The sequence below is a fragment of the Amblyomma americanum genome, chromosome 1 (assembly GCF_052857255.1).
Source record: "Amblyomma americanum isolate KBUSLIRL-KWMA chromosome 1, ASM5285725v1, whole genome shotgun sequence".
NCBI classification, from domain to species: domain Eukaryota; kingdom Metazoa; phylum Arthropoda; class Arachnida; order Ixodida; family Ixodidae; genus Amblyomma; species Amblyomma americanum.
Genome location: NC_135497.1, coordinates 68997884 through 69025090, shown reverse-complemented (window position 1 = coordinate 69025090; position 27207 = coordinate 68997884). Strand labels below are relative to the sequence as shown.

Genomic DNA, 27207 nt, shown 5'->3' with positions numbered 1-27207 from the left:
TGTAGCAACACTGCTTCTCGAGTTAAAAACTGAGCACGTTCTTACTTGCTTCTGCAGTCTGAAACTTAAGGGCAGAAGCTAGTCTCAGAAAAAAAAAAATTTATTAATGAAATTAAACTATGAAATGTTCAGGGAGCAAGTATTTTTGTGTGCTGACTGTAAATCTGCCACTTAATTCCATGTAGAGCTAGCACTTGTGCAGTTATGTAATATGTTATGTGAGGTTTTGGAGAGAAATTGTAAGAATGTCCTGCTGCTGCAGTAGGCACATGTGATGTGCAGTATACCAGGAATTTGGGCATTGCAAATTTGAGGCAGTTGCATAGCTGTCCCAGTGAAGCAGGTGCCATCAAGAAGATACCTAGCTGTTTTCTACAGATTGTAAAATTGAGACAGCCAAATGAGAGAAGTTGACTTCTGAGTACAACGTAGTAGTTGCTTTTGTTGCTCAAAAATTTTTAATATGTGGATAAAATGTTTGGTGCTGGATATTGACTCAGTATTTGACTTTTTTTATTTTACTTGAAAGCTGTTACTACTTGCACGCCCTAAAAAAATTCAAATTGCTACTACACATACCAGCTAAGAGGTATTTGCCTGACTTCGTTTCTACTAAGCACTTAGCTTTCAAGTAATCTAGTACACCAACTTGTCATAGTAAAATATTATGGAGTGGGATCAAAGATTTGCTGAGAAATGTAGAGAGAGGTATACAACTGCAGGGAGTGAAAGAATGCAAGGTTAGCTGGCCTATATACAGGGTGTCCCAGCTAACTTTAGCCAGGGTTTAAAAATATGCTGCAGCACTATAGACGACGCGACCCATTGCATGTTACTGGCTATTGTATGGATCAACTCGCTCTATTTTTGTATTGGCCCTAACTGCATAATTAGTCGAGATTAATTAACCAACTTCGCTAGCAACAAAGATAGTCGGAAAAGTCCAATGAGAAAGTTGCAGAAAGGATCGGCTTTTTTTCGCTCTCTGCAGATGCCCGCGAAATACAAAAAATATCACGTGACATGCCTGTTTGCGCGCCACGACTACAGTGATCTCAAACATTGCGCCAAACAGACAAATAGCTCATTTAGCCGGGGTGCTGCTGTTTAAAAGGTGACAGGGAGGCGATGCATGCGCTTGCTGTGCGATTACGGGAGCGCAAGCAATAAGGACTCCGTCTGCTTGTTGCTATCATCAAGCACCGCGAGGGAAGCATACTGTCGGTGTAACTCACACAGCCAGCTGCTGCATCGCTGCCCTGTTGCCTTTTAATGGGCAACACACCGGGCTAAATGATCTGTTAGTTCCTATCCGGAACGTTTTGAGAGCACTGCAATTGTGGCGCACAAGCGGGCATGTCACGTGGTATTTTTTTGTATTTCACAAGCATTTGCAGCCAGCAAAAAAAAAGCTGACACATAATTGATGGAGAGTTAAAAACAGTTCAAACTGAAGTTTTGCGGACCGTTCTACAACTTTCTCATTGACCTTTCTTGCCTATCTCCGTTGCTTGCGAGATTGATTAATTAATATAGGCTAATTACACAATTAAGCACAATATAAAAAATAGTGTGACATGCTCCATACTGTAGCCAGCTGTATGCATTTGGTTGCGTAGTCTTGGAGTGCCTCGGCATATTTTTGAGCTAATAGCCCGCAGGCCCATTTTTCTTTTAATCTAAAACAAACTTTTCTTGCTCACAGGTGTCTCTGGATACTGCTGGTAGTGAAAAGTTTTTGGGCCTCTTGAAGGCAGTCCTAATCACGATGGGCCAGATCCTGGAAGTGGCCCAGCTCCAAGATGTAAACCGACATGTGGAAGAACTGCTGGGCTACTTGCGCCTTTCCATGACTGTCGAGCCCCTCACAACGGTCCAGTGTGTCCGGCAGGTCAGTCACATATATGTTTTCTAGGCTAGGGCATGATTTTCGTTTGCTTTAACAAGGTTAGTGGCAGTTTTCCACTTATATCCCAAAGTGGCAGATTTTGTGCCCATTAGGTTTTAGTGGAGGATAAATGCAAGAATATTAGTTTTCAGTGATGGAGGTCTAGGGAACTGCTGCTAGGGAACTGCCAAGTCTTAGATTCACCCAGCACCATTTACTGCATGGTAGTCTCCTGTAGCATGCAACAGCTACAAGTAAACCTCACACATTTTTGTTACTTTTATTCCTTGCTGCCCATGCTTCATTTGCTGTTTATTGTAATTGCTGAGCGCTCATCATCCTTGTGTGACCTGACCTGGAACTTTTATTCTATGCTGGGATTTATTGCATACTGTATCTTTCGTTTTGTTAAGCTTTTTTCTATCTGTTATGTTATTTTGACAGTGTGAGCTTCTCATCTCAAGTTTGCTTCATCCTTTGTCCACTTGCTTTGCTTTGCACTGACTGTGTAGCACAAGTGTCGATGTAACTTCTGTCCCCCTGCATAGTGCAGGCAGTGCCAGAGTTGCCTTTTTGAACCTGCTCTGATTGCACTGTGCAGCTTCTCAAGGCTTTGTTTGGGACTAATCTGACCAGTTTGTGGGAGGGCTGCGCAAACAATGACTCACTGAGCGCCATCCTGTCAGCACCTTCTACCGGCCTCTACCACAACTGCTGCTCCTATCCTTACGCCTGCCTGTCAAAACTGTTGGCCAGCTACAGTTCACGATCGCCGCTCCTCACTGCAGATGCTACGACTCTGGGAAGGTGAGGGAGGCTTTTGCAAAGGCACTGACACAAGTACGCAACGCCGTTTTTGACGAACTTATCCAAGGGCTCATGGTCACACGTGCATGAGGGGCTTTCACATGCACTGGAGATGTGTTAATGGAGATGTTAATGGAGATGTTTTCATGTTCATGCATGTGCATGTAAGTGCTCTGTTCCCTAGACCAGCTTATGAATGCCCGAAAAGATGGAAGAGTCACATAAACATGTAGCCTTTGTTCAAATCTTGGAAGTTGTAGTGCTGCAAGAAAGAAAAAGAAGCATTGGTCTGTCCTTTTGTGTGTACTAGTTGTAATCTGAAGACGTCTCAAAAATTGCAAAATGTAGCACAAATAAAAAGATAAAGAAAATTTTTCATAATCCAGTTAATGGTGCAGAGATAGATATTGACGTTTTTAAGAAAACGTCCTACATGTCACTGTCCAGAACACTGGGATGCTGTGTTCACAAAAAATAGTGGCTGCAGAGTGTTGGCAGCATGTTTGCTGAAGTCGAATAGTATGTTTTGGTTTCCCTGTGCAAACAATGGAAAGGTGAATTCAGTCTGGTTATTTACTGTACAGTAATTATGGCTGCATTAACTCCCTTGTGCGTGCAGGTAGTTAACATGCCTTCTTATGGCGTTTCGTATAACTCTCTAACATAAATGATGAAGTGTTTGCTTTATGTATGTTTAGCTTATTTCAAGCTGCAGTCACTCCCGTGTTCAGTTGCTGGCTTTCTGTTGCTCTCAGAGTGACTGGAATGTATTAGTGCTGTAGATAGATTACCGGTAATTACTTGTGGGTTGTTCATGTGCAGTTTTCATTACTAATGGTGGCACATGATGACTTTGTCTTTAACCATTGTTTTTAAAATGAAGTTCCTTGCTCTGTAGCTGGCTCAGTTGGATGAGGAGAGGTTGTGAAAAGAAGATCTCAGCCTTGCTGAAGCCGAGCAACAAGAGAGGCAAAGCAGCATTGGCTGCACACATTCGCCTCTTTGAACCTGTGGTCCTTCAGGTAAGGGCAACAGCTTGCTCGATGTTGAAACATGGCCTGAAATGCCTCCGGCTGTTTTGATTCCTTTGCGTGCAGGCACTGAAGCAGTACACAGTGTCGAGTAGCTCCCATCTTCAGGCCAGCGTTCTTGACTTATTGGCTCAGCTGGTGCACCTTAGGGTCAACTACTGCCTGCTGGACTCAGACCAGATATTCATAGGCTTTGTCATCAAGCAATTCGAGTTCATCGAGGAAGGCCAGATCCAGTATGTCCAGCATTCACTTGTGCTTTCTGCATTGCTTGTCATGGGGACTGACTGGTCTTGATGCCTCATTGCAGAAATGCTGAAGTGCTCATTCCGCAAATCTTCTACTTCTTGGTACTGCTGTCGTATGAGCGCTACCATTCCAAGCCCGTCATCAGCATGCCTGAAATTATACAGCTCTGTGATCGCCTGATGGCCAGTGGCCAGCCACCGGACAGATATGGTGAGACAGCTCTTGCAGGGCACGCTTAACAAAGAACAGAAGCATGCGTACACTGGCCACCGCAGTTCTGCAACCTAAGTTGCTTTTCAGCCACAGGTTAAAAAATTGATTGTAGGTGAAGAAACTGCATTAAAGAACAAACATTGGCACAAAAAAATAGCTGTTCCAATACTGCACACTTGTTTACCTTTTTGAACATTTTTCGTACAGTTGCGAGTTCATGTTCATGCCTTTTGGCATTGGATGTTAACTTGAGGCCTTTCTTTTCCAGTTATCCCAGCACTGCAGGCGATAGTGGAGGATCTGTTCTTATTACCTAGTGCAAACAGGACAGACTCACGCAAGGAGCTGGAGACTCAACGAGAGGTGGTGGTTTCAGTCCTGCTGAGGCTTATTCAGTACCCTGAGGTATGTGGCTCTAAGGGTTACACCACACACTCGATTCAAGTGTGTTGTTTGGTTATCATAAAATTAATGCATGTTTATATCAGGGTTTTTGCACTTTTTTTGTGTTGTAGATGAGTGGAATTTTCTTGTTCCAGTGTCACTGTAATCATTTGTTGCCATGCTAGTTTTTATATGGAGCTCGCTTGTGATAACTGCTTGTGTTGCAAAGTCTTTTGTTCATTGTTCAGTGAGGTGGTTATTGCATTCAAAGCTGCTGAATGTATTGCACTGTGCTCAAGAATAATGGTGCTGAAGTTAAACTATGGCTACCATAGATATGCTACTTGTAGTACGGCAGTTGTGAAAAGTGGGCTTCGTGTGAGGGGCCACATGTGACCACAAAAACCAAGTCAATCTAGGTTTTTAAGTTAGCCTAGATATTCCTTCCAGGGTAACAAATATTGTTTTTTAACTAGCAGCAAAGTAGTTCCAGATAAGAGCATTCAAAGGGTGACTGGTCGATCTCTTAAATTTACTTGATAGTTTTATATGTCATTGCCTGATGATTAGAATAAAGAGTTCCGTGATTGGTTTCGCCCCTCAAATTTTTTTTTAAGCAAAGGAAATTTTTGATCACATGGGTGGAGTGCGATACTTTCATGCTCTGCAGTTTTGGCCAACTTTGGTTATGAATAAATGAAATTATAATGATAATAGCTGCCTGAAAACTTTAAGAGTGAAACTATGAATGCTTTAGTCTGTGCATTGTTATCTTCGTCTCCTACAAGAGCTTAGTCTTTGTGCTAAAATTTGTCAAACTTGGCCTAACTTATGTTTTTTTTGTTTACTTTGAAGGTCTTTATCTTAAGAAAGGAGTCTGCAATAGCTGCCATAATTGTACACTGTGGTGTACACTAGCATGTTTACCAAAGTGAAGAAGTTCATGTTTATGCCATTTTTGGATGATGAGATATAGTTGTGCACATTAAAAAAAAAAAGCAGAACTCTGGCCACATATTCTTCAGTACATCAGTGGTCAGAAGCATCAAAACGTGTTGCATAATGCCGACGCTGTGGTAGTTACAGCCCTTCAAATGAGACCCCTTGCGCAAGGCTCGGCACTCCATGTAGCTCTCGGAGACTCCATGTCTGCGATGTCTACAGAATGCAGGCAACACAATATCCCAGCTTCTTAGGTTAGGTCTGGAAAAGACGCAAGGTAAAGCTATCCACAAGCAAAAGCAATGCGCACAGCTTGGGAGCAATGTATTCAACTTCGACTTTTCTGAAGACTGTACCAGGGCTTCCCAATGAGGTTCAGGCCTACCACTGGCACAAAAATAAAAAGTATCAATATTGGCATGTGTGAGCATGAGAAAAATCTATGCACAATTTTGTCCTTATGGTGATTTACGTCATGACTCCTCTCACACGTGCTTCGCTATAGGTAAAGTAAGAATGTGAGTGGACAACGTGGCAATGTACTCCCAGGTGGCCAGTCATTTCAGGAATAGGTACCAGCTCTATGAGTTGAGAAGGGTGATTGTCTCAATTTCCAGTGGTTGTTCTACACTCAGGCAATCAAAGACATGGTAACTGTTTTATCAGAGGAACTTAAATGTGTGCATCATATATACCTGGAAAGAACTTCGGCACGTTTAAAAAGGAAGAGTGGATGGCAGTGCGCACCTTCCGCGGCATTCAATCTTGGCATGCGTGGCAGTTGTCTAAGTCATCAACAGAATTACCTTGTGAATTGTATGTAGGACGGGCAGCTGAGTCTGTATGGAAGAATCTCCAAATGTACACGAATGAAGGCATCGTGCATTCTCAAATTACAGTCACCGATTTTTCGGACTTGGTGAGACTCTGAAAATGGTCTGAATAATCGAACAGTCCGAAAAATCCGTGAACCTAAAAAAAAAAAAAATCTTCCTGCGGAAAATTGCCTTTCAAAATCGCGAACTTCGCCGCCCCCATGTTCCACTTGCAAGCAAAAATATTAGACTTTTTCTGAGCCGCAGTCATACTCTCATCATGTCCGCACCACCTCGCGTCATGATAGTCACTCTACATCACGATGCCAGACAGTGCAACATGGCCGCAGGTCATGCTACTAGCGAATGCACGCACGGCGCAAAGCATTAACAGCCCGTTTCCATGGGCAGCGATGCTCGCGAAGACCGGGAGAGGCAATCCACGGGCAGCTCACGCCTCCGAATGCACCCCCCCCAAACTGCAGGTTACGTGAACCAAGCCGCAGCAGACGCTGCAGCTGCACCGTTTTCAATGCAATCGCATGCGCCTTGTAGGCCATCTCAATAGCAACGGAGAGCATGTTGTAATCTCAAGTGGTAGCCATGAAGAAGTACAAATAGCCAAGCCTGTCCAAGCCAGCCTGTCCGCTTGATTCCGTTTAAATCCAAGATGGCACCTTTCACAAAGGCGGGGAACTGGCAGGTTGCGACTATGCGACAGCAATGCCCGCTTGCATCAATATTAATCCAAAAAAAAGGAATTATCGGTTGAATTATCGGTTGAGGAATAATGAAAAAGTATGATAAAATGATGAATTCAAAATGCAGGGATTTTCGAAAGTGCCAAAGATAGGGTTACTTTGGATCTCAGTAAGGGAATTTTTAGCTGTAGCATGGAACATCACTGCAAGTGTGAGTGGTACGGAGTAGAAGGAAAAAGAGTTGGAAAGAGGAAATGTGGGGATTGAAGGGCAGAGGGCATTTCTAGTGTTCATTCACGGGAAATCCTCCACAGACTTAGGTAACTTTGGGTCTTTGTTGATGTGCAGTCTATGGTAACAGTGCGTTTCATCTTGGAAAGTGTAGGTGACGTCCCATTGTGAACATTATGCAATGTGGTGAGTGCAGATGGCTTGCAGTCAATTTTCCTTCATAATTTGCACTGCTGTGGCCTCCATAGATGTCAGAGCATACTGAGGGCTTTTTGGTGGCTTTGTATGGCAAGCGAGGGCATGTGCTTGTTCATTGCTCTTGTAACCTGATCGGCTGGGATCCATCCCAAGAACTTGCTATTGGAGGGGCTGTGCATATGAGTTGAAGGCGTCCCTGAATATGGCTGCAGATGTCAGAGGTGAAGACACATGGAGCACTGTGGCTCTATATCGCAGTCTGGTACATATCTTGATAGTATGATAACCCCTGTGGCATGCCGGCGCAGCGGAAAAGGGAATACATTACTTCTGTTATGGAAATGATGTGCCATTGTGGTATGTGTGTGTGTAGGTATTGGAGCTCCTCTTGGCGGTGGTTCACCACAGCTACCAGGAAGGAGAGGACAGGTGGAAAAAGTTCTCCAGGCAGCTGATTGACGTCATCTTGCCGCTAATGTCACGCACACAGGTGCAGCTCTCTTTTATTTTTTGTGCATGCGTGAATGTTTTCTTCTAAACTGCAAACAAGCCAACTTGTGTCAGTATAGATACAAAAAAACATTACTTGCCTGCCAGGTGTATATATGGCATACATGCACTCTTTTTTCCTTTCTTTCTGTTTGTATATTTTGCTTAAGTATTAGGGTTGTTCTTGCTGTTCCTCTGTCATGCCTTGCGTTACAGTGTGGTTTGCAATTCTGTGAGAAGAACATGCCCTTTGGTGAAAACGAGATACCACTACTGCATGCCTACAAAAGATCTGTTGTATCATAAGACAGTCTCCTTCCTTTTTGTGCTTGGTGCCTAATTACATTTCATTCGTCATTTTCAGGTCCACTTGGACACCAGGCATTCACTCAGTGTCCTGCAGAGGCTGTTTGACTCTGTATCGCCAAGTGTGTTTCGACCTGTTGACATTTTGCTCAAGGCTCTCTTCGTTTGCCCCATGGATCCAGTAAGTAGCATTTCTTCACTGTTTAGCAAACGGCTCTTTTAGAGCATCTACCTGGGGGACTTTCTTTTGGACGAGTGGCACTAGAATTGTTATTGCAGCACGTCATGATGGAAAATTCCCTCACTGAGCTGATGATGATGATGATAATGAAGTTTTGTGGTGCAAGGGCAGCTTTTGGCCAAAGAGCGCCATTGCACAAGGTAGTCTCCATTGCACAAAGTGGGGTCAAAGACCCATTTCCCAAGCACTTCACCCTAACAAAGCCGAGCACCAGGCAGGGGAAAGCTTGTACCCATTGTTTCACCAGTGGGTACCCGGTTGCACTGGGGATCAAACCCCGCACCTCCCGCATGCGAGGCTGATGCTCAAACGACTTGGCCACCGCTGCAGTGGCCACTTAACTGCTGGCTATTGAGAATGCACTCCAGGTGGGCCTGAGAGTGTCTGTTCTCTAAAATTTACCCTGTGTGGTCATGTGGTCTAAGCAGGCCTGAGGTTATAGGTACCTTGGAGTGGGTGGTTCGATAACGTCGGGTGAAAGGAGCATGACAAAGCTACCACTGTCATAGTTCTTTACTCGAGAGGCAAGCAAAAAACAAGTTTTTATTTTTTATTATTTCAACAGTATTTAAGGGCACGTTTCCCGGTTCTGTGGTGTTGGCATAGAAAAACGAATGATTACAAGAGAAGGTGAGGAAGAAAGCGGAGCTGCGCTGCACTGCTGAGCTGACCGAGTGCAAAGTGCAGCTATGTGGGGCTCTCTATGCGCACCATCGTGCAACACACTGCAGCAAAACGTAGAAATCGAGAAGACTCTGCTTCCATGCCACAATGGCCAAGGCAAACTGCTTTCTCAGAATGTGACATTACACAGGCTTGGTAACTGTCGACCAATATTTTTTATTTCATGTTTTGTTCAATGACATGTTCAAACAAGGACAGCATACTCTCAAGGATCTAGAGCATATCAATCACTAGGGTTGTATTGTTGTTACCTCCATGCCACCAATTTCAGCAGTAGACACATTGGTCAGATCAAATGTATAGTGTAGTAGCTCCTTGGTACGGTACTTATGTTTAGCTAACACTTCACTGGTGGCATTGATTTGTCTATATGTAATGCAGAGGCAAGATGTGGTTTTAAGTCCTGCAAGTTGTGGACAAGGGGGAGCCAGTAGCCAGTTTGGCAGTGGTGACAAACAATACAGTGAACAAAATTGCAGTGCAGTAGTGCTCCTGGCTCATTCACTGTGTCGTGTTGATCACAGTGGGGTGAAATAAAATTTGTAGAGCAGCTGTCTGTGATAAATCTCACAAAAACACTACACACAGGCTGGCTGTCTGGCAGAATTTGCTGTGTCCAAAGTTATGTAATGTGTGGCTGTTAGACTGCAAGATGACTTTTGATGTATTGCTTTATCCTCTAAATGGCCTGCTGGTCTGCTACTGTTGACCTTTTCAAAAAGAGGTCAAAGGGCCCTGCCAATTGGGCGCTTGGCTGTGCTCATAAAATTGAAAATACCCTAGTTCAGGATTAAAACGCCCCCATGCTCTCCCCACAACCAATAAAGCCAGCTGCTCCAAGGGTCGTGAAAGGGTCCATAGACAGACGTGCATTCACCCAACTGCATGGTTGTTTTTTCCGAGTAAGAGTTAGATTTTTGTATTATGTTGTAAGCTCAAAGTTGGCAGTTTATTGTTGTCTACGAATGGGCCACAATTCTACAAGTGAGGGGAATATGCAGCATGCTGAGCTACTTGAATGGTGTTTTGGGAAGATTTGGCTAGTTTGACGTTGAAAAGTGGGATAGCGTGTACGCGTGTTATAGTGCACCTACAAAGATATTAATTTTGTGTTCATTTCTTTGAACATGAACGTGAAAGCAGTTCATATTCACATTGTTTGGAGCACTGCGTCAATTGCGACAACACGTTTCCATTAAACCTGCTACATGAGCTTTCGTTGACATTATGTGCAGTACTACACATTACAAATTACAGTAGAACCCTGCCGTTACATTCCCGGGTGCCGCTTCTTCCAAGCTGCTACATTGCTGTGGGCCAGTCCTGCTGTAGTTCCTATAGAATCCTGTGCAGTACAAACTCTGATGTTGCATCACGATTGTGGAAGCATCCCTGCATGTTACGTCATGAATGCTACCCTGCACGTGCCTGTGTAACGAATACGAAAAGCTCTTCTGACTTTTGACGCGGCGACGCCACGCCGATTGTGAGTGCTTGGCTGCCTTGCCGGCTTCCTGCATGCTGCAGTCGTGACACCGCTCTGCGGGTGGCACGAATTTCATTGCGGCTGTTGCTGCAATTCCATCATCAAGTGGGCCGAGCGAGCGTAACTGAATGCACGAAAACAACACCGCACTGCAATACACAGCGCTTATGCAGCGCTGCACGAGATGGAGTTTCACAGATGGCTGTGAGGCTTTTCTTCCCCTCACCCACTTTTTTCTTGTGCCCTGTAGCTTAAAAGATGCAGCTTTAGTACAAGTGATAACTGCGTATAGATTAAAGCAGTCGCTGTGATAGCTGCGCAGGAGCACATGTGTGCCACACTTTGCCTGCTCTGCATGCTGCCTCCCTTCTACTGACAGTTGCTCCGGCAGGCAGAGAGCCATCGCGAGTGCCGATCGTGAGTGACAGTTTCCAGAGCCATATAGTCTTGCAAATTTTTGGGTAGCTTATAGGAAATTGATAAATAAAAAAGGTGGCAGGCAACGATGCACGCTTTTCTTTTTTCTAGAAATTGAATTTGTTTTAAGATTGAAATTGTGATGCATTTCAGTTTACTGCTAAGGCTTTTCCTTTTAGCTTGTCCGGCTACTACAATTCCCAGCTGAAACATTTTTTTTTTTTCTGTGGTCCCATTAAGTACGGTAACAGCGAGGTTCTGTTCAGTATTTTGAACTGCAATACTAGATGACATGATATCCAATATAAATAGTTAGATATCAATATAGTACACCTCAACATGGTACAACATGTCATAAGCCATACTCTTCGTTGTCATCATGTTTGCATCATAGAAACAGTTTAATGTGTTTGTTATGAAACTGCTCAGTAATGCATGTTCAAAAAATTTTGCTTTATATTGTCACTCACACACTTAACCGAGCTGCAAAGGGTCTTTTCGCTTCTCCAGGAGTCAGAGCATGGTCTTCTCAGTGTCATCATTTTGTACATGCTTGTTTCGTCTTGCCAAAGCATTTGGTACTTAATTGGAGCAACTCGTGTTTGTTGCACAAAGTCACTCGAAGCGTGCCTTGCCATGTTCTGTTTGCCATATTCTGTCTTGGACCATTTTAACAAAAGAGGTATTGTTTGGCACAGGTCGGTGCAGAGCCACAAACTGGGTTTCGTGCTGAACGCTGGATGTGTCTGGTACTGATGAGCCTACGTGTACTGCTGGCATACACTAAGGAGGAGGTGGTGCTGTCACGCCTGGCTGATCTCATGCTTCCATTGCGAGTGCCTCATGCTTTGGCACCTGAGGCTCTCTATGACCCACTGGACATTGATTCTTTGGGGGACAACATGGAGAAAGCAGTGGCAAGGTGAGTGCACCACCTTCCGGTACCATTCCTTACTGCACTACACGCAGGTCTGGAATCAAAATTTGGCATTTGTTCTGTGAACTGCAGACTGCCCGGCCTTACATCGAGCAACGCAAGTGCCTGCAACTGACTTAGCAGTTGTGCTTAGTAGCAGAGACTAGGTTGTGTGCAAAGTGACGGCCGCGCCCTGATGGCGGGTTCACTTAGTACACTTGGGAGGGGAGCTGGCCGCACTGGCTGCTCGCCGTACGTTTCTGTGGTGTTGTCTCATCATGAATTCATTTTCCTCAGAGTCTGCTTTGGGATATCAACAACATCCACTGCTAATGCACCGTGACACGAACTTCACGGCATGTATAGCAATAATTTTTTTTCTGTTCTCTGCGACAACTTTTTTTAGCAATGAAAAGATAAGTACAGAGGTGAAGTGTCTGTAACTGTCATACCGCCAATAATTCGGCCGTGGAATGATTGCCTGGCACGTTGTTCACTGTGGTTATTTCACTCCATCATTGATGTAGCTGGTGCTATCTCGTGTAACCGAACCTCTTCAAAAAATTTGTTGTGAAACCGTCGGACGACCCGTCAGATAGTTTTTTGTGTAGCTATTGTCGCAGAGATCAGTGCAGACCACGGTTGCTTTGTGGGCTGTAGGGTGATTTGACATGAAATCCAACTAGCGTCCAGTGTGGGTGGGTTTTCAGTAGATAGAGAATGCTAACTGAGGTCCTATTTGCTTCACTAGCACATCGAGAAATGGGAGGTCGTTGCTTTTCTCTTATTCCGTGGTGAACTAGATCGCCAGTTCATTTGAGTTAAGGTGCACCAGGAATTCTTCCATGGCAGATTTCTTCAGGATGGCAAAACAATCTTCAACTTTGCGTCCATTCATGAACGACTGCCGTGCTCATTGCTCAATCACCTCCATCACCAGGTTCGCAGAATCACCAAGATTGCCGCTCCCATTGCTGTGCCACTGTTTGCTTGAAAAATTCTCCTTTAAAGCAGAAGTATGTGCCACCCAGGCAAAACGCCAGGAGTTGGCACAACTTGCCTACACTGAGGCAAGTCCTTTTGGTAGGCTGGTCCGCTTCAATCGCCCTCCTGGTTGCACTGACTGCCAGTGAAATCGGAACGCTGGTGAATAGGTTGACAGCATCGAATGAGACTAACACCTCATCCAGGCTTACTGTCTCCCGTGAGAGGAGCTCAACCAAATGTCTAGAGTTCCGTACATGGGCGGACATTTTGCCAGTCAGTGGGGACGAAACACCCAGGACACCAAAACAGCTCACATCACCATCCTGTCTGTCAAAGGCACAAGTAAAACGCTGGCTCACCTGTTTTGTAAGCAGGAAATACAGGTGTGTCACAAACGATCCTCAACACTCGGAAGCTTCATGCCTTGGCCAAAGGACCGCGCACTGAAGGAATGAGCACCTGACATCGTTTACAAAATACCCTTTTCTGACTGTTCCGCGAAGTACATCAGTGAAACGAAGAATTTTCCTCAAAGGCTTTGCCACCACAAGAACGATGTCCAGAATTTCGAACGAGAGCTCAGTGCAATCGCAGAGCATTCTGAGGACTTAGTCCATCACATTGACTTTGAGCATGCTAGGATTGTTGACACTTAGCCCAGTCCATTCGAGCGACGGCTCATAGAATCCTGGCACATACAAAACACATCCAGTAATGTAAACTTCTCTCAAGGCTGCCTTCCATCAGTGTACGTACACGGCCTTCACGTCATCACAAAGCTCCCCCCTCCAAAACCCCAACTTGTGACTTGCGCACGACGGGACCCCCACGATCCCATTGTGACCTGTTGTGACTCACACGGAGGCAACCCCCAGTGGCAGTGGTTAAAATGTGCATCTCTTGCTTCCACAGTCAGTCCTGAAAAAGGTGCCAAGTTGGTACCTTCGGTTCTCCATCATTTCTCCCAGTTGTCCCATGAGACTTTGGTCAGAGTATCACAGTTCTTCTCTCTAAAAAATTTGTTGTAATCAAAAAATAATATTTTGCATTTAGCCAAGTAAGCTAAATCAGCTGTAGTTCTTTTTTTTTTTTATGAAACTATTGACTGCAGCTGAAGACTGTACTCTGCTGCGTAGCCCAAAAGGGTGTGTTTCAGCTGTGTGTGCTGTGTGTAGCTTTGGTTCCATTGCCAAAAAAAAGTTGTTGCGGAATATAGTTTGATTTTCAAATTATCACTAAATGCACCGGAGACGCAATTTTACTTGTTGCCAGCTCATCCTGGCAACATGATCAAGTGCACAAAGTTTAATCACATTTTGCATTTATACACCACTTTTTATTGTAATCTTATGTTTTTATCATATAAAAAAAGATTGGGTGGCAGGCGTCTCGTCTCATGAATTGTCAGATGTTTGCTGCCACTCTTGTTTAGGTCCTCAAGGAAATAGTACATATAGGTTGATTATTGCTTATCCCTGTTAACAGTTCACTGCGTTATGCAGTGCTACATATTTTTGTGGTGCTTTTCAAGGCACTTTTCCTTTGTTTTAAGTGCAAAGGAATGATAGGCCAGGTGGGCGTGGTGTTCAGAGGTAAACAAGCGAAACACAATGCTCCAAGAGCACACAGTACATGTATATAACGCTGCGGGATGCTTGCTATTTTTGACCATCTTCCAATGCATTTCGGCTTTATTGAGCGCAGAATTTACCAAAGGCCAAGCAGTTGCATTAGTGCATTTCGTTTGTTTGACTCTTCATGCTGTGCAATATGTCATTGGCATGAGTGCATCGTGTCATATACCAATATAGCTGGTGCCTTGGCAATTTTCTGGCAGAACTACTCATTCCAAAAGGAAAATTTAGGAAATTGTACCAACATGTAAGAGAAAGAGAACAGTCCCCGCCAAATGTTGCGGTGGGTTGCACAACAGTTTGCATTGGGTCGAGGTGTGATGCTATGTGCTCATCAAAGGTGCTTGCAGTGCTGAGGCGTGGTTAAATGAGAAAAAATGATGTGTAAGAACAGCGAATTCATCTGTTGAAGTGATTAACCAGTCGGTGAAGTAAACCCAGTATAGTTGTGCTCCACATCATAGCTGACTATATTTTACACTCGTCTGTGGGGTGCGCCAAGCGCATATGTGGATTGGGTTTTCACAGATGGCTACAACATCATGAGCATACCGAATTCAGAAGAGTGTACTTTCTCTATTGTGTGCCACAGTGGAAGAAGCCTACAGCAGCTGGAAAAGACTAATAGTCATAGGTGCAAAAGTCGGCCATCCTTGTAGCGATGGATGAATGGCAGCAGCTGCACTCCCTAGCACAGTTTAAAAAGTGGCTGCTTGGTGGCTTTCAGTGGCACTCTTATAGGTGGTGCACGGGACATATGAGAATGGGAAGTTCCCTGAAGGTTGTGCACATTTGCTGCACTCTCTTTGTAAGGCTTTGAATCAACTAGAAATTACTACAGTAAAAGCTTGTTAATTCGAACTTCACGGGACTGGGAAAAAAGCTTGAATTATCCGATGTTTGAATTACCGAATGGCCTCGAAAAAACTGACAAGAACCATTTGCATTACAGTATATGTGCCATATTTACTCGCGTAACGAACCCATTCACATAATGAACCCACCCACCCACCCCGATTTTTGCCTAAGAATTTGAAAAAAAAAAAAAAAAAGCGTTGGTTGTTGACGCTTCCCTCTGTTTCGCACTGTCACGGTGCACACCACATTTCTTGGCAGTGTGCCAAGATGCTGCACAGCAATAACATCACGGTGGGTTTACCTTTTGAAGTTTGCTCTAGGAAGGGGTGAAGCGAACTTGGCAGAGTGCCAGTACTTGTTCGGTTGTGCAAGCTCGTTTTAGTACGTTCGCCTTATCGTGCCATAAACGATTGGGGCAGACGCCGTCTACTGCCACAATGTAGGAACGCGCGATAGCAGCAAGCGCCTTTTGCAGCGAATGATGCTAAAAGCCGGCGTCATGATCGCAGCTGACCGTGTGCTTCCATTGGTGACTGATGGGTGCACTGACACTCGCAAAGAAAAAAAAAAAAGTTTTCCGCACGTAATTTGTAGCGCCCATCCGAAGTCATAGCCTTTCATGGTTGTTGGCTGGGACCGTGCCGACAGTACTTATCCCTATTTCCGAATTACCAGGGCTCGAATTCACGAGTATTTATTTTCGAGTTTCGGAGGCCGCACGGAAAAGAGGGTAAAGAGGGTAGGCAGCCGCCACCGCGGCCGCCTACCCCTACCCTCCGGCGTTGCCGGCCGCTGCGCTGGTGATGAACCATTTAGGCTTTACCCACTCTTCCACGGTTTTATCTGGTTCCATCTTCTATCCCCGTTTAGGACCTGTGCAGCCTCTAACTATGCGGAGGTGCTTTTTTTGGGGGGGGGGGGGGGGGGGGGGGACTACGTGCTGTGTGTCAAACTGCCCAGGCGTGGCGGCGCGTAGTTTGAATTATCCGTAGCGGAACCGACCCACTTTCGAATTAACGATCTTTTTTATACACAAATCTGTATGGAGCTTGGCCGAACCAAGTAGTGTAGTTCGAGTTATCCGAAAATTCGAATTATCGAGGTTCGAATTAACGAGCTCTGACTGTACCACTACACATTATGCCAGAGGAGTGTAATATGGGACCCAGTGAGGGTTTCTTGCAAGGCTTTAGTACTAAAACATGTATGGCTAGCTGTATTCATGACCAACGAAATTCTTTCTCAACATGGTATTCATACCGTTAGTGTAGTTATAGATGAGGTGGACTGTTTGTGAACACTAGTTTGCTTTAAACAAGTCATGCCATATTATCTGACAAAGCTGTCTGTGTTGGAAGAAGTGAGCAGTGCAAGTTGCTGCAAACATAAAAAAGAAACTGAAACTGACAGTGTCAAATTTAAAATTTCTGTTTTCTAGGTACCTGATTCAAGTAGTCAACGTGTATGGCAAGCATCTTTGCAAAATTCTACTGCAGTCTCCACCTGCAGGCACGGACACTGTCTTCCCATTTCAGCAGATGTCCAGCCTGCTCCTTTATCTCACACACATGTTCCAGTCAGGTGAGAATCCCCATGAAAGTCATGATCGGCCAACTGAGGCGCTCCTAGTTCTTCCAGTGCTTTTTTCATCCACTCAAGGGAGTAGCTCTCTGTTGCAGTACTTACACGGAACAAATCTGCTGGAGGCTGGTCTTATTGTTTAAAAATGTAAACTCAGGTCCCATGATAGCATGTTACTATGTTTTAATGTTCTTCTTGGTGGCAGTCAAGCACCAAAAAATTTAAGAGAAAAATTTCATAAACTGCGTTATATCTACTTTATGGGCGTGATTTAACGTCAATATACTCCATGCATTTCTTTTTTTTCGTAAAAATAAGTGTTAGCACTCTTTCAACACCAGTGCCACATGTCTGGTCATTCTGAGCGTAAGCTGTGGAACAAGCAACACCTCCATTTTGATTCAATGACAGCATGTATTTGCACTTGATGCTCCAGCAACAAAACACTAGAGTAAACCTGCAGTACTCAGTAGGTGCTACAATCACTGTCCTTCAATGTTGTAGCCACCGCGGTGGCTCAGTGGTTATGGCGCTAGGCTGCTGACCCGAAAGACGCGGGTTCGATCCCAGCAGCAGTGGTCGAATTTCGATGGAGGTGAAATTCTAGAGGCCTGTGTACTGTGCAATGTCAGTGCACGTTGAAGAACCCCAGGTGGTCGAAATTTCCAGAGCCCTTCACTACGGCCATAGCCCGAGTCATTTTGGAATGCTAAACCCCAATAAACCAATCTTCCAAAGTTGCCACCCACATGGAAAGGAAGCACAAATGAAATAGAATGAGGGCAAAGAAGTAGACAGATACAGCACTGATTCATGATTAATGGTCTTTATGGTATAGATTATGACACTGCTGTCAGCATGGGAAACTTCTTTGCAATTTGCTTATTGCCACCATAGAAGCAGTCTCTGCTCTGAAAGGCATTTTTTTTTATACTGAACTATTAGCTTTTGCACTGAAGGGATTTTGATATTGCGTCTTGCCCATGTGTGAAGCTTCTCCTAAATTCCTAATTAATGACTGCTAGTGTTGTCACTACAGTTACAGTATTTTTCAGATAAAAACAGATTTGTTAGTCATTTCTTATATAAAGTTTTTAGAGTTGTGTGAATAGTACTTTTTCAAAACTAAATCGCATACGAATCAAATACCTGTGTAATTATTCGCTACTTATATTGTGTGAATATTCATACAAAACGAATATTCATGTGAAACAGTAAAACTGTAGTGACGGCACTATAAGTCTTGGAGTTAAAGCTGTAGCAGTTGAAAGAAGCCACGTTGATCTCCACTGAAAGGCATGCAACACGAAGTTAGTATATGAACTCCATGACTGTGTGTCATAAGCACTGGAAAGTGATCTTTTTCTTCTGATGACAACAGCAGACAAACTGAGGCTAAATTTCACCTGATGAGAGGGACGATTGTTTGAGCCATGGTCTCCGATATCAGGCATAAAAGTAGAGCTTGCTAAAACTGGCTGAGCCTTGTCGCAGCGCCTAAGCTTGAAGGCTACATGTATGAGCATTATGAAAGGTGCTTCTTGAATGGACCGCGTTGCGGCGCTGAACCCTCCTTCTTGCGCAGACCAGTTGTGGCAGCATGCTGTGCAACGTTGTAATGGGCCTTGTTTTTGAAATATTAATCGAAAAAAAAAAATATGCCGTGCCCTATTTGAACTTCATGCCAGTTATTCGAAAACTTGAGAATGGATTCGATTCGTTTCAGTTAATTTTGAAAATGCACTATTTGATTCATTCAACAAATCGAATACAAGGATATTTGATTCACTCTTCAAACATTTTGAATATTTACGCATCCTTAGTGTAGTTTATTTTCTCAGTAGCATGCTAACATCACTTTTGGTTTCTTGAAGGTCAGTGCTGATCTCCTAGTCACCAAGAAAGAGCAAATTAACCTTTCTACCTGCTTATATGGGTGGCACGTTTAAGGCACAGAAATGCTCCACGCATGGTGATAATCTTAATTGACAGTGGTCTGAATGGTCACGTGGCAGTGACTGCCAGCAGTGTAATGCAAGGCTTATATCTCCAACACTCAGCAGCAACCTCAACCTGCTCATGAGCATCACATAGATAGCTGTAATCAAAGTTGGTATGTGTAGCTTTTTTGAAGTCTGAGCCAGCACCCCAGCTGTTTCAACACAGCTGCTCCCTGTTTGGCACTTTTGCTGCTGCAAGAAAAATGGCGTGCATTCTGAATGCTTAGTGGCTGATGTGCGCGTTGTGTGCAAATGGTATTGCCTAGTCAACTCTTAATTCATTGTCCTGCTTGTTGGCCCAATGCAGGGAGTTTCTGCCGCGTGGCCACAGCTGCAATGCAGGCTGTGCATGCGGAGTCCAGCATAGGCACTGAAGTTTGTGGCATTGAAGAGATCAACCAGCATTTCCTGTCGCTGGCATACTCATACCCAACACTGAGTGTGCAGTGGTGTAACATCCTTGCCCTCCTCAATTATGGCGAGCAAGGGTTTTGGTCAAGGGTCCTCTGGCCAAGCATAGGCAGCAGTGTTGGTACCGCAGGGTAAGTCCCTCGCTTACCTCGGAGGAACATTGTGTTGCCTGGCAAGGGAAGCATTGCTGTGGGTACGTTTCTGTGATGCGATGCTTACATAGTGAAGGTCTCGCCAAACGGAGGAGCATGTCAGCAGCTAGTGCAACCTCCTTAACTCACGCTGCTGGAGTGTGGACAAGCAAATTTGATAAGGTTATAACTCCCAACATCATGCTCAGTGCTGCTGTTCTTGCTGCACAAGGCACTTGGTGTTGGAGTGCTGCACTCAGTAATGAAATAGCACTGAGCACAGTGGTTCTGGACCACTTTTATTGCCCAAGCAAAAACATACTGCTTTGCAAGCACTTGAATAATGTGTAACAACATTGTCTAGTCCACACTTTAGTTTTTAATAGAAATCACTACTTATAAACACAGTATTTCATGTGAAGCTTCATTCTGTATATCTGCAGCCTTATTTCACGTGTTAATTATTTCAGTACCCTAGGGCAGGGGCTCTCAAATTGGGTCTTGTGGAGCCTTTGAGTTCCTTGGAGTGCTTGGAGGGAGGGAGGGAGGGAGGGAGGGAGGGAGGGAGGGAGAGGTGCAAGTGAGGGGTGGGGATTGACATATTGGCAGCAATATATGGTATATATTGCGCATTATGACTTCTGTAGAGTTTTCTTTAGGAAATGTTCACACCCCCTTTTTGAAACCGCAGCAATGGCCAAGTGGTTGAGCATCCGCCTCGCATGCGGGAGGTGCGGGGTTCAATCCCTAGTGCTGCCAGATATGCACCGGTGATACAGTGGGTACAAGCTTTCCTCTCGCCTGGTGTTCGGCTTATTTAGGGTGAAATGCTTGGGAAATGGGTCTTTGACCCCCCCTTGAGAAAAAGAAAATACCTTGTGTCATGGCGCTCTTTGGCCATAGATGCCCTTGCGCCATAAATATCCATAATCATCACCCCTTTTTGAAGCCTCAATTTTAAGAAAAAAGGTGTGCAAATTATGTGAGTAAATACAGTATTATTTCAATGATTTCTGGTTAGAATTAACACTAAAAATTACGAAAGAAATACCTGCTCTTGAGAGCGGCTTTCCTTCAATGTATGACATAGTAATGGGTTACAACGTACAGACTCCCAGTCTTCACTTTTCATTGCTGCTGAATTTTGAACTAAAAACTGCATCATAGTGGAAGCAAACTGGCTTCAGTAGAATTCAGCTGCCTTGTGCCTTTCTTTTTTTCCAGGATGGCTCGTAGGAACCTCAATACACCATCTTATTCTTGTAATTTTGAGCTCGTATCTCAGGCGGGACTCATCCTGCTCTGTGACTACCTGGTAAGTACTTTTATTTCTTAGACTTATGTAGAAGGTAACCTATCTTTTGTAACACTTTTACTGACCTCATCATAATTTTCTGCCAGTGTGAAAACATATATGATGCTGAACCAATGACCTGGCTCATCGTCAACCATGTGAGTGAAATCATACGGCTGTCTTCAGAGCCACCTGTCTCCGATTTCATAAGGTTTGTAAGATAATTGCATCTGACGGAGCAGCTTTTTATGTGTTAGCTGATATGGTCTTACCCCTTCTTTCAGTGTCATTCATCGGAACCCAGCAGCAAGTGGCTTGTTTGTTCAAGCAGTGCTCACCCGCTGTGAAACAAAAAGTTCTGTGAGTGTCCTGTATGAGCCCTGGTTTCCAAATGAGTAAAGTGGTGATTTGAACCACTTCCTTCATACAGCTGTGTACATAAATTGCCATGCTGAAATACTGTTGAGATAAACTTGCCTTTTAAACGGCCGTAGCACCTGAGAGGCACCTGAGAGGATACCGCAGCGGTGGCCGAGTGGTTGAGCATCCGCCTCGCATGCGGGAGGTGCAAGGTTTGATCCCCAGTGCCGCCGGGTACCCACCGGTGATACAATGGGTACAAGCTTTCCCCTGCCTGGTGCTTGGCGTCTTTAGGTTGAAATGCTTAGGAAATGGGTCTTTGACCCCACCTTGAGTAATCGAAAACACCTTGTGCCATGGCGCTCTTTGGCCACAGTTGCCCTTGCGCCATAAAAACCCATCATCATCATCATCAGCAGCAGCACCTGAGAGGTTCTGTCACATTGTTTAGTGCTTTTTATTTAAACCTATAGTTAGAGAGTAATTACTCATTGGCATCCACACAAGCGTAGCCATACAGCTATAGACTAAAAGCTAAACAACTTCGTAGTTAAAGAAAAACTCGTCCTGGTCCAGGGTTCGAACCCGGGACCACGACTTCACTGGCGCAGTCATTCTACCAACTGAGCTAACTGGAATGGCTAGCTACTGCTTTGCTACTTTGGTAACATGCTGGTAATAGGGAAATGAAATTATTGTTTACACTGCACAACCTAAATGTGCTGTGTTGATCTAGAAAATTGTCATACTCTTCATCCTTTCCCATATAAAGAGTATGGACACTAAATCTTTGCTTCCATGTTTTTTTTTTTTTCATGGTAGACATTAGTATTCATAGATCACCCCGTGGTATTCCCCTAAGACCGCTAAGTAATTTAATTGAATTTTTTCTTTGATACTGGCTCATTTACAGTTTCAACAACTAAACAATGGCTTTGATGTGAAAGGTGGGTTCAGGTTTAATCAGGCATGAAAAAAGTGCAATAAAATCACTGATGTTTTTTTAATTGACTACAACACTTAAGCCAGTCAGTTTCAAGAGCCAGAATGACAGCAAACAACATATCGCCAATTATACTGTAGAATCTCATTGATATGAATCTCATGGGGTCGTGATAAAATTCGTATTGTCTGAAATTTCGTATGCAAAATGCACAAAATCCACATACAGAATCATGGGCAATGCATTCACGCAGATCTGTTTACAGCTGACGGGATTTATTTATGGCTGCATGGCCACAGCTCACTGCTTGTGGTGCGTACAGTGCAACTGGCAATGGAAACGACGATGTGCAGCCCACGCGCTCACACTCACTCGTGACCTGAGCAATGTGCAGGCCGCTTGCCGCTGCTCACTGCTTCCTGTGCGTATAGCGCGACTAGCGATCACGGCGTCTGCAATGTGCGGGTAGCACGTAGTGCTCGAGGGTGCGGTCGCAGCTTGCATGTTCGTATCACTCATAGTGGCACAAGAGAGTGTTCAGTACATTCAAAATTCAGCACATTATACACAATTCGTTCCGGCTGAGTAATTGCATGAATTTGTATCATCCTGAAATTCATATCAGCCATGATCGTATCATTGAGATTTCCCTGTACAGCAGTTTAACCCACCTTTGACATCACAGCCATCATTCGGTTGATGAAACCAAAACCAAAACAGCAAGAGAGAAGAAATTCAATTGTAAATTGTTAAGTGGTCATATGCAAATACCACGGAGTGATCAATGTCTCCTAGTGTATTGTGCATCATTACAGGGAAGAAAACATGCAGCTGCAGTTATGTCTATACTCCTTTAAATTAAAAAAATAATTTAGTCAACCTTACGCAGAATTCAAACCACCTTAACAGACAGCTTATGGTGTTTTGAAATGATGCAGTTGTCTAGCATCTAGCATTTCCTCTTTTTTTATCACTGGATGGTTCTTCATTTTTTTCATAAATTGGTGTATTTTGCTGTGAGGTACCAATAAAATGCTAAAGTCAACATTTGCCTATCAGGAAGAGTGCTAGAAGTGTACACAGTGAGGAAGACCAAATGAGAGAGGTCTAAATATGGTCTTTGTCATGTGTTGGTTTTATGCTGATCTGTATCTTATGTTGTAGCACCAATTGGCGATCATTAATCATTATCTAGTAGCCCACTGCTGTATTAACGAATCAGTGTAACTTTTTCTGGTTTTGCATGGCATTTGCTAGCAGAGCTTGCGCACCGGAGCTGCGAGTTCCCCTTCCACTGAGCTTCTGCCATGCTTATCTTACACTCGCCGTGCTAGGAGAGCTGTGCACATTGGTGCTGTGAGGGGAGGCGAGGATCATGGCTGCCTGTGGCGTGCTCGCTGTTCTCGCGAGGCACTTGTAAGGGAAGCTATGGGGAAGGTGTTATGACACAAACTGACAGAAAACCCAGTGGCAGAATGGACCAACGTGTAGCCAGCCCAGCGATGGAAGGTGTCCCAGAAACAGCTTTCACTGTAAAAAAAAAAAAAAAACATAGCCGAGGGCCCACATTTGGGCTAGTGGTCTTTGGAAGTGTGCGGTGATTGATTGGCCGTGATTGGTAATGACAGGCAATTTTATGTTGTTAGGGATTAACTTTGTCTCACAGTGGACTTAACTTGGCTGGTTAAAGTAATGGTGATGATGGTAATGAGTAGTGGCGGCTGATCTGGTGAATTTACCTCTACATTTGAATAGGAATGGTGAAATTTACATCTGAACTATGAGTCATGGGAAGGTTTTCTCAAAAACATCTTTTGTAATGGTCCTTAAGTATCAACAAACTTTAGGCAGTCTCCATGCAGTGTTTTTTCTGAAAGTGTCACTTATTTGTGACATTTAACTGGACTGCTCAAATTGAGTGCTTTAACACGTTTGTTTTTCTCTGTCTTCGTTGGCGAACACGATGTTTTCCAGAGGAAATACTTAAACAAAAAAAGTTCTCATTAAGAAGAGGGCATAAAAATCGTCGTCTGCCAATTAAAATAAGAAAAGTGGGAGCAACCACCAGAAAAAAATTACTGCAAGTTGCAACATTGTGTGTGTGGCAAAGAAAAAAATAAAAAAGGCTGTCAATTCTGTTTAGTTTTGGACACAGCTGTGAAGCATTAGAGACAAAATGAGAAAGGGGTTCACAAGGACGACTTGTTTCTGCCAGTTCCTGCTGTTTGACGCCATTTTTTGAGGTTACAGACAGTCAGCAAATAACTAAAGGGAGTTCTTTGGGTTTAAGTCTTATTCCTTGAGATATAAGGCATTCATGCTTGCCCAAGTAACTAAATGGCTGGGCAGTTTTATCTGTTTTTTTCCTCTCTCTCTCTTGAGACCCTCTCGCTTCCTCTTTGGAATCCCAGCTTCATGGTCACTTCGTGCCTGGCATCGCAGGGGTGTAGGGAACACAACCCTATCCTTTAATTTCAGATTTCACTGCAAGAAGAGCAAATTTGTGGCCCAGTTATTCATTTGTTTTTCGATTGCTCTGAAGACATGATCACGAGTTCTTCTGAGAAAGCCCCCTTTTGGTTTATGTGGCAGTGTGTTCCAGCAGGGAAATAAAAATAGACTGGAAAGATGGGGTGCTATCAAAGGGAAGGTGCAGGATAAAGTGCTGCTGTTTTTGTTTCTTTTTGCTTTTGAGCATTTCCAAAGCTTAAAATCTATGGCTCTTGTCTGTGGGCACTTAAGCTAGCTTGGCTTAGCCACAATAGCTGGGAGAAATTAGTAGATGCACCTGTGCCTACGAAAGTGTTGACTGCAGCCAGTAAATGGCAGATGGTTAAAAACCAGAGAAATCCTTTGATTGCAATGAGCACAGCCTATGTAGAGCCAGGTTTCGTGATATAGTTTCATTGCAGGGAGCCATGGTATTGTGTGGCAGGCCTGATGGCTCCAGGCAGTTGGTGAAAACAAAATTTTGTCTGTAGGGCAAAGGAGGAATTTATATGTAATCCATTGTACTAGAAAAAGGTTTTGGTTAGTCTGGTTGATGAAGGGCACTTCATCGTGCAGCCTCCTGTTTGGTTGTCCTGAACTCTTCTGGTTGCCTCTCGTGCTTACTGCTGTGTGTGTGTGTGGCAAAATGCTTGTGTGTGCAGCAGCCAAGTTTTGTGAGCAAGCTGCTTCGCTGCCTGGAGGGCATCCATCCAGCCCAGTCAGCAGCTCTGCTAGCCTTGCTGGTGGAGAAGATCCTGGTGACCCCACACCTTTCTCTTGCACGAACTTGTGAGGCCCTTGCCCAGCGGCAGTTGGAGCTCATTCTCACGGAGCCTGGCTTCGCTGCTAGATCCCCCACAGCTTTGCAGGACCTGGCCGGCCTGCCCGAATTCATGCGCTCAACAAAGTTGCACCTCAGGTGGGCTGTACTGAACTGACGTTCACGTTTCCACTTGTTCTGCATTGTCTGGTGTGACCTCATTTTTTCCTCTAATGTGCTAGGGCTCAACGGGATCTGACATGAATCAGTAAATTAAGGCAAAGCGTGAAGCTGTGTTGTAAGTAACACGAAGCTGTAAAGCATGATGTAACAAAGAAGCACAAGCTTGAAAAAACATTAAAAGGGATTAGACTTGTATGAATACGTGAGTTTGAGGTCATATGAACTGTTAACTGGTCAAATGAATCAGGTGAACTTTAGTTTTAGAGGCCGACCAGTAATCCGACACATTTCACAGTCTGTCCACGAGACAACTTGAAAATCCATGAGCACTCACTCAAATCTGCTATTGCATAGCACTTTTTTTTTAATTAACCCTTTGGCAATCATGAAATATTGCAAACTTTCAGCTCGTTGTGGTCAGGAACCACCATAGTTATTTTGTGAATTTCAAAGATAGTGATTAATCACTGCAGTGTACAGATGCTTAGTGAAACATTTATTTTCACCATGTCCATGTTTCTACTATTGCTATTTCAACAGTAACATGTCTCCTAATGGAAGGGCTCAGGTATTGTGCTGAATGGAGGCCACGATGTTTTACTGCATCCTCTGCAATTGGTGTCCTTTTTCTGCCATCTTTGACTTCACAAGGGTCGTCAGATTTAAGTTCTTGATGGCTAGCATAGAAATTGGCTTCGCTGTCCCTGAATTTGTGCTAGGCAGTTCCATAAAATGCAAGGATCAAAAACATTACTATGATAGTAGTGACAAAACATAAGTGCTTCACTCTGGGGGCAAAAAAAAAAGGAAACTTTTAAGAATGTGTTTTGAAAGAACCTTCTTAAGGGATAGGGCTGCATGTTCAGCAAGAAAATTGAGACAGAGATGCGAGTTAAGAACTGGGTGTACAAGAGGTTGGCAGGCCTTGCTCTACATATGACCTGAACAGTCATTCTCCGATGACTGCTAATTGTTTCTTGGTACGCATCAGTGCTTGGATCATCACTTATATTTTTGGTTTTGTAGGACTGTCAGTAACAGATTTTTTGGCTTTATTCACAGTATGTGCCATAGCTGGTGACTTTGTGCTTGCATGGTACATTCCAAGCAAGTCACACAGCTTAAGCATGCCTGTGGGCACAGGACATCAAATTATGTGTACTTATGGAAGCAAGCACAGTTTCTTGCATACTTCTATCCTTTAAATTTGGTCACCTTCTGCCACGTCAGTTGAGCTCTGTGGGCCATAAGTTAGTGAATGCTAAACACGAAGTCTGCTGGAATGGAAGAAAGTGGGCATTTGTGAAACTATATACGGAATTTTGCTCATTTTTGCCAACTCCTAGTAAAATTATGTGTGTTCAATATCCAATTTGCTTTCACAGTTTGGGGCTAACTGACCAAGTTTGACTATTTGTGCAGCTGTAATCAAAATGTTTTCGCAATTCACCTTACAGTTGGGCAGTGGATTGCTTTTGTTCTGCAACTGGCTTCTTGCCCTGTTATCGCTTGTGTATCCATTACCTTGACATGAGGTGTACATAGGCTTTTGCGTTGCAAGCTATCTTTCTTCTATG

General features: G+C 44.0%; 1 protein-coding gene across 1 annotated transcript in view; it reads left to right on the top strand.

Moving 5' to 3' along the window:
• Positions 1 to 27207, top strand: part of htt (huntingtin) — a gene marked incomplete at its 5' end in the record, with an annotated part of 120590 nt that overhangs the window by 29116 nt on the left and 64267 nt on the right. The window contains 15 exon segments of the mRNA XM_077645809.1: positions 1706 to 1891; positions 2490 to 2695; positions 3594 to 3717; positions 3793 to 3962; positions 4037 to 4185; positions 4457 to 4593; positions 7833 to 7949; positions 8313 to 8435; positions 11781 to 12004; positions 16916 to 17058; positions 19366 to 19600; positions 20825 to 20915; positions 21002 to 21105; positions 21179 to 21254; positions 25350 to 25606. Coding sequence (XP_077501935.1) covers positions 1706 to 1891; positions 2490 to 2695; positions 3594 to 3717; positions 3793 to 3962; positions 4037 to 4185; positions 4457 to 4593; positions 7833 to 7949; positions 8313 to 8435; positions 11781 to 12004; positions 16916 to 17058; positions 19366 to 19600; positions 20825 to 20915; positions 21002 to 21105; positions 21179 to 21254; positions 25350 to 25606 — 2342 coding nt within the window.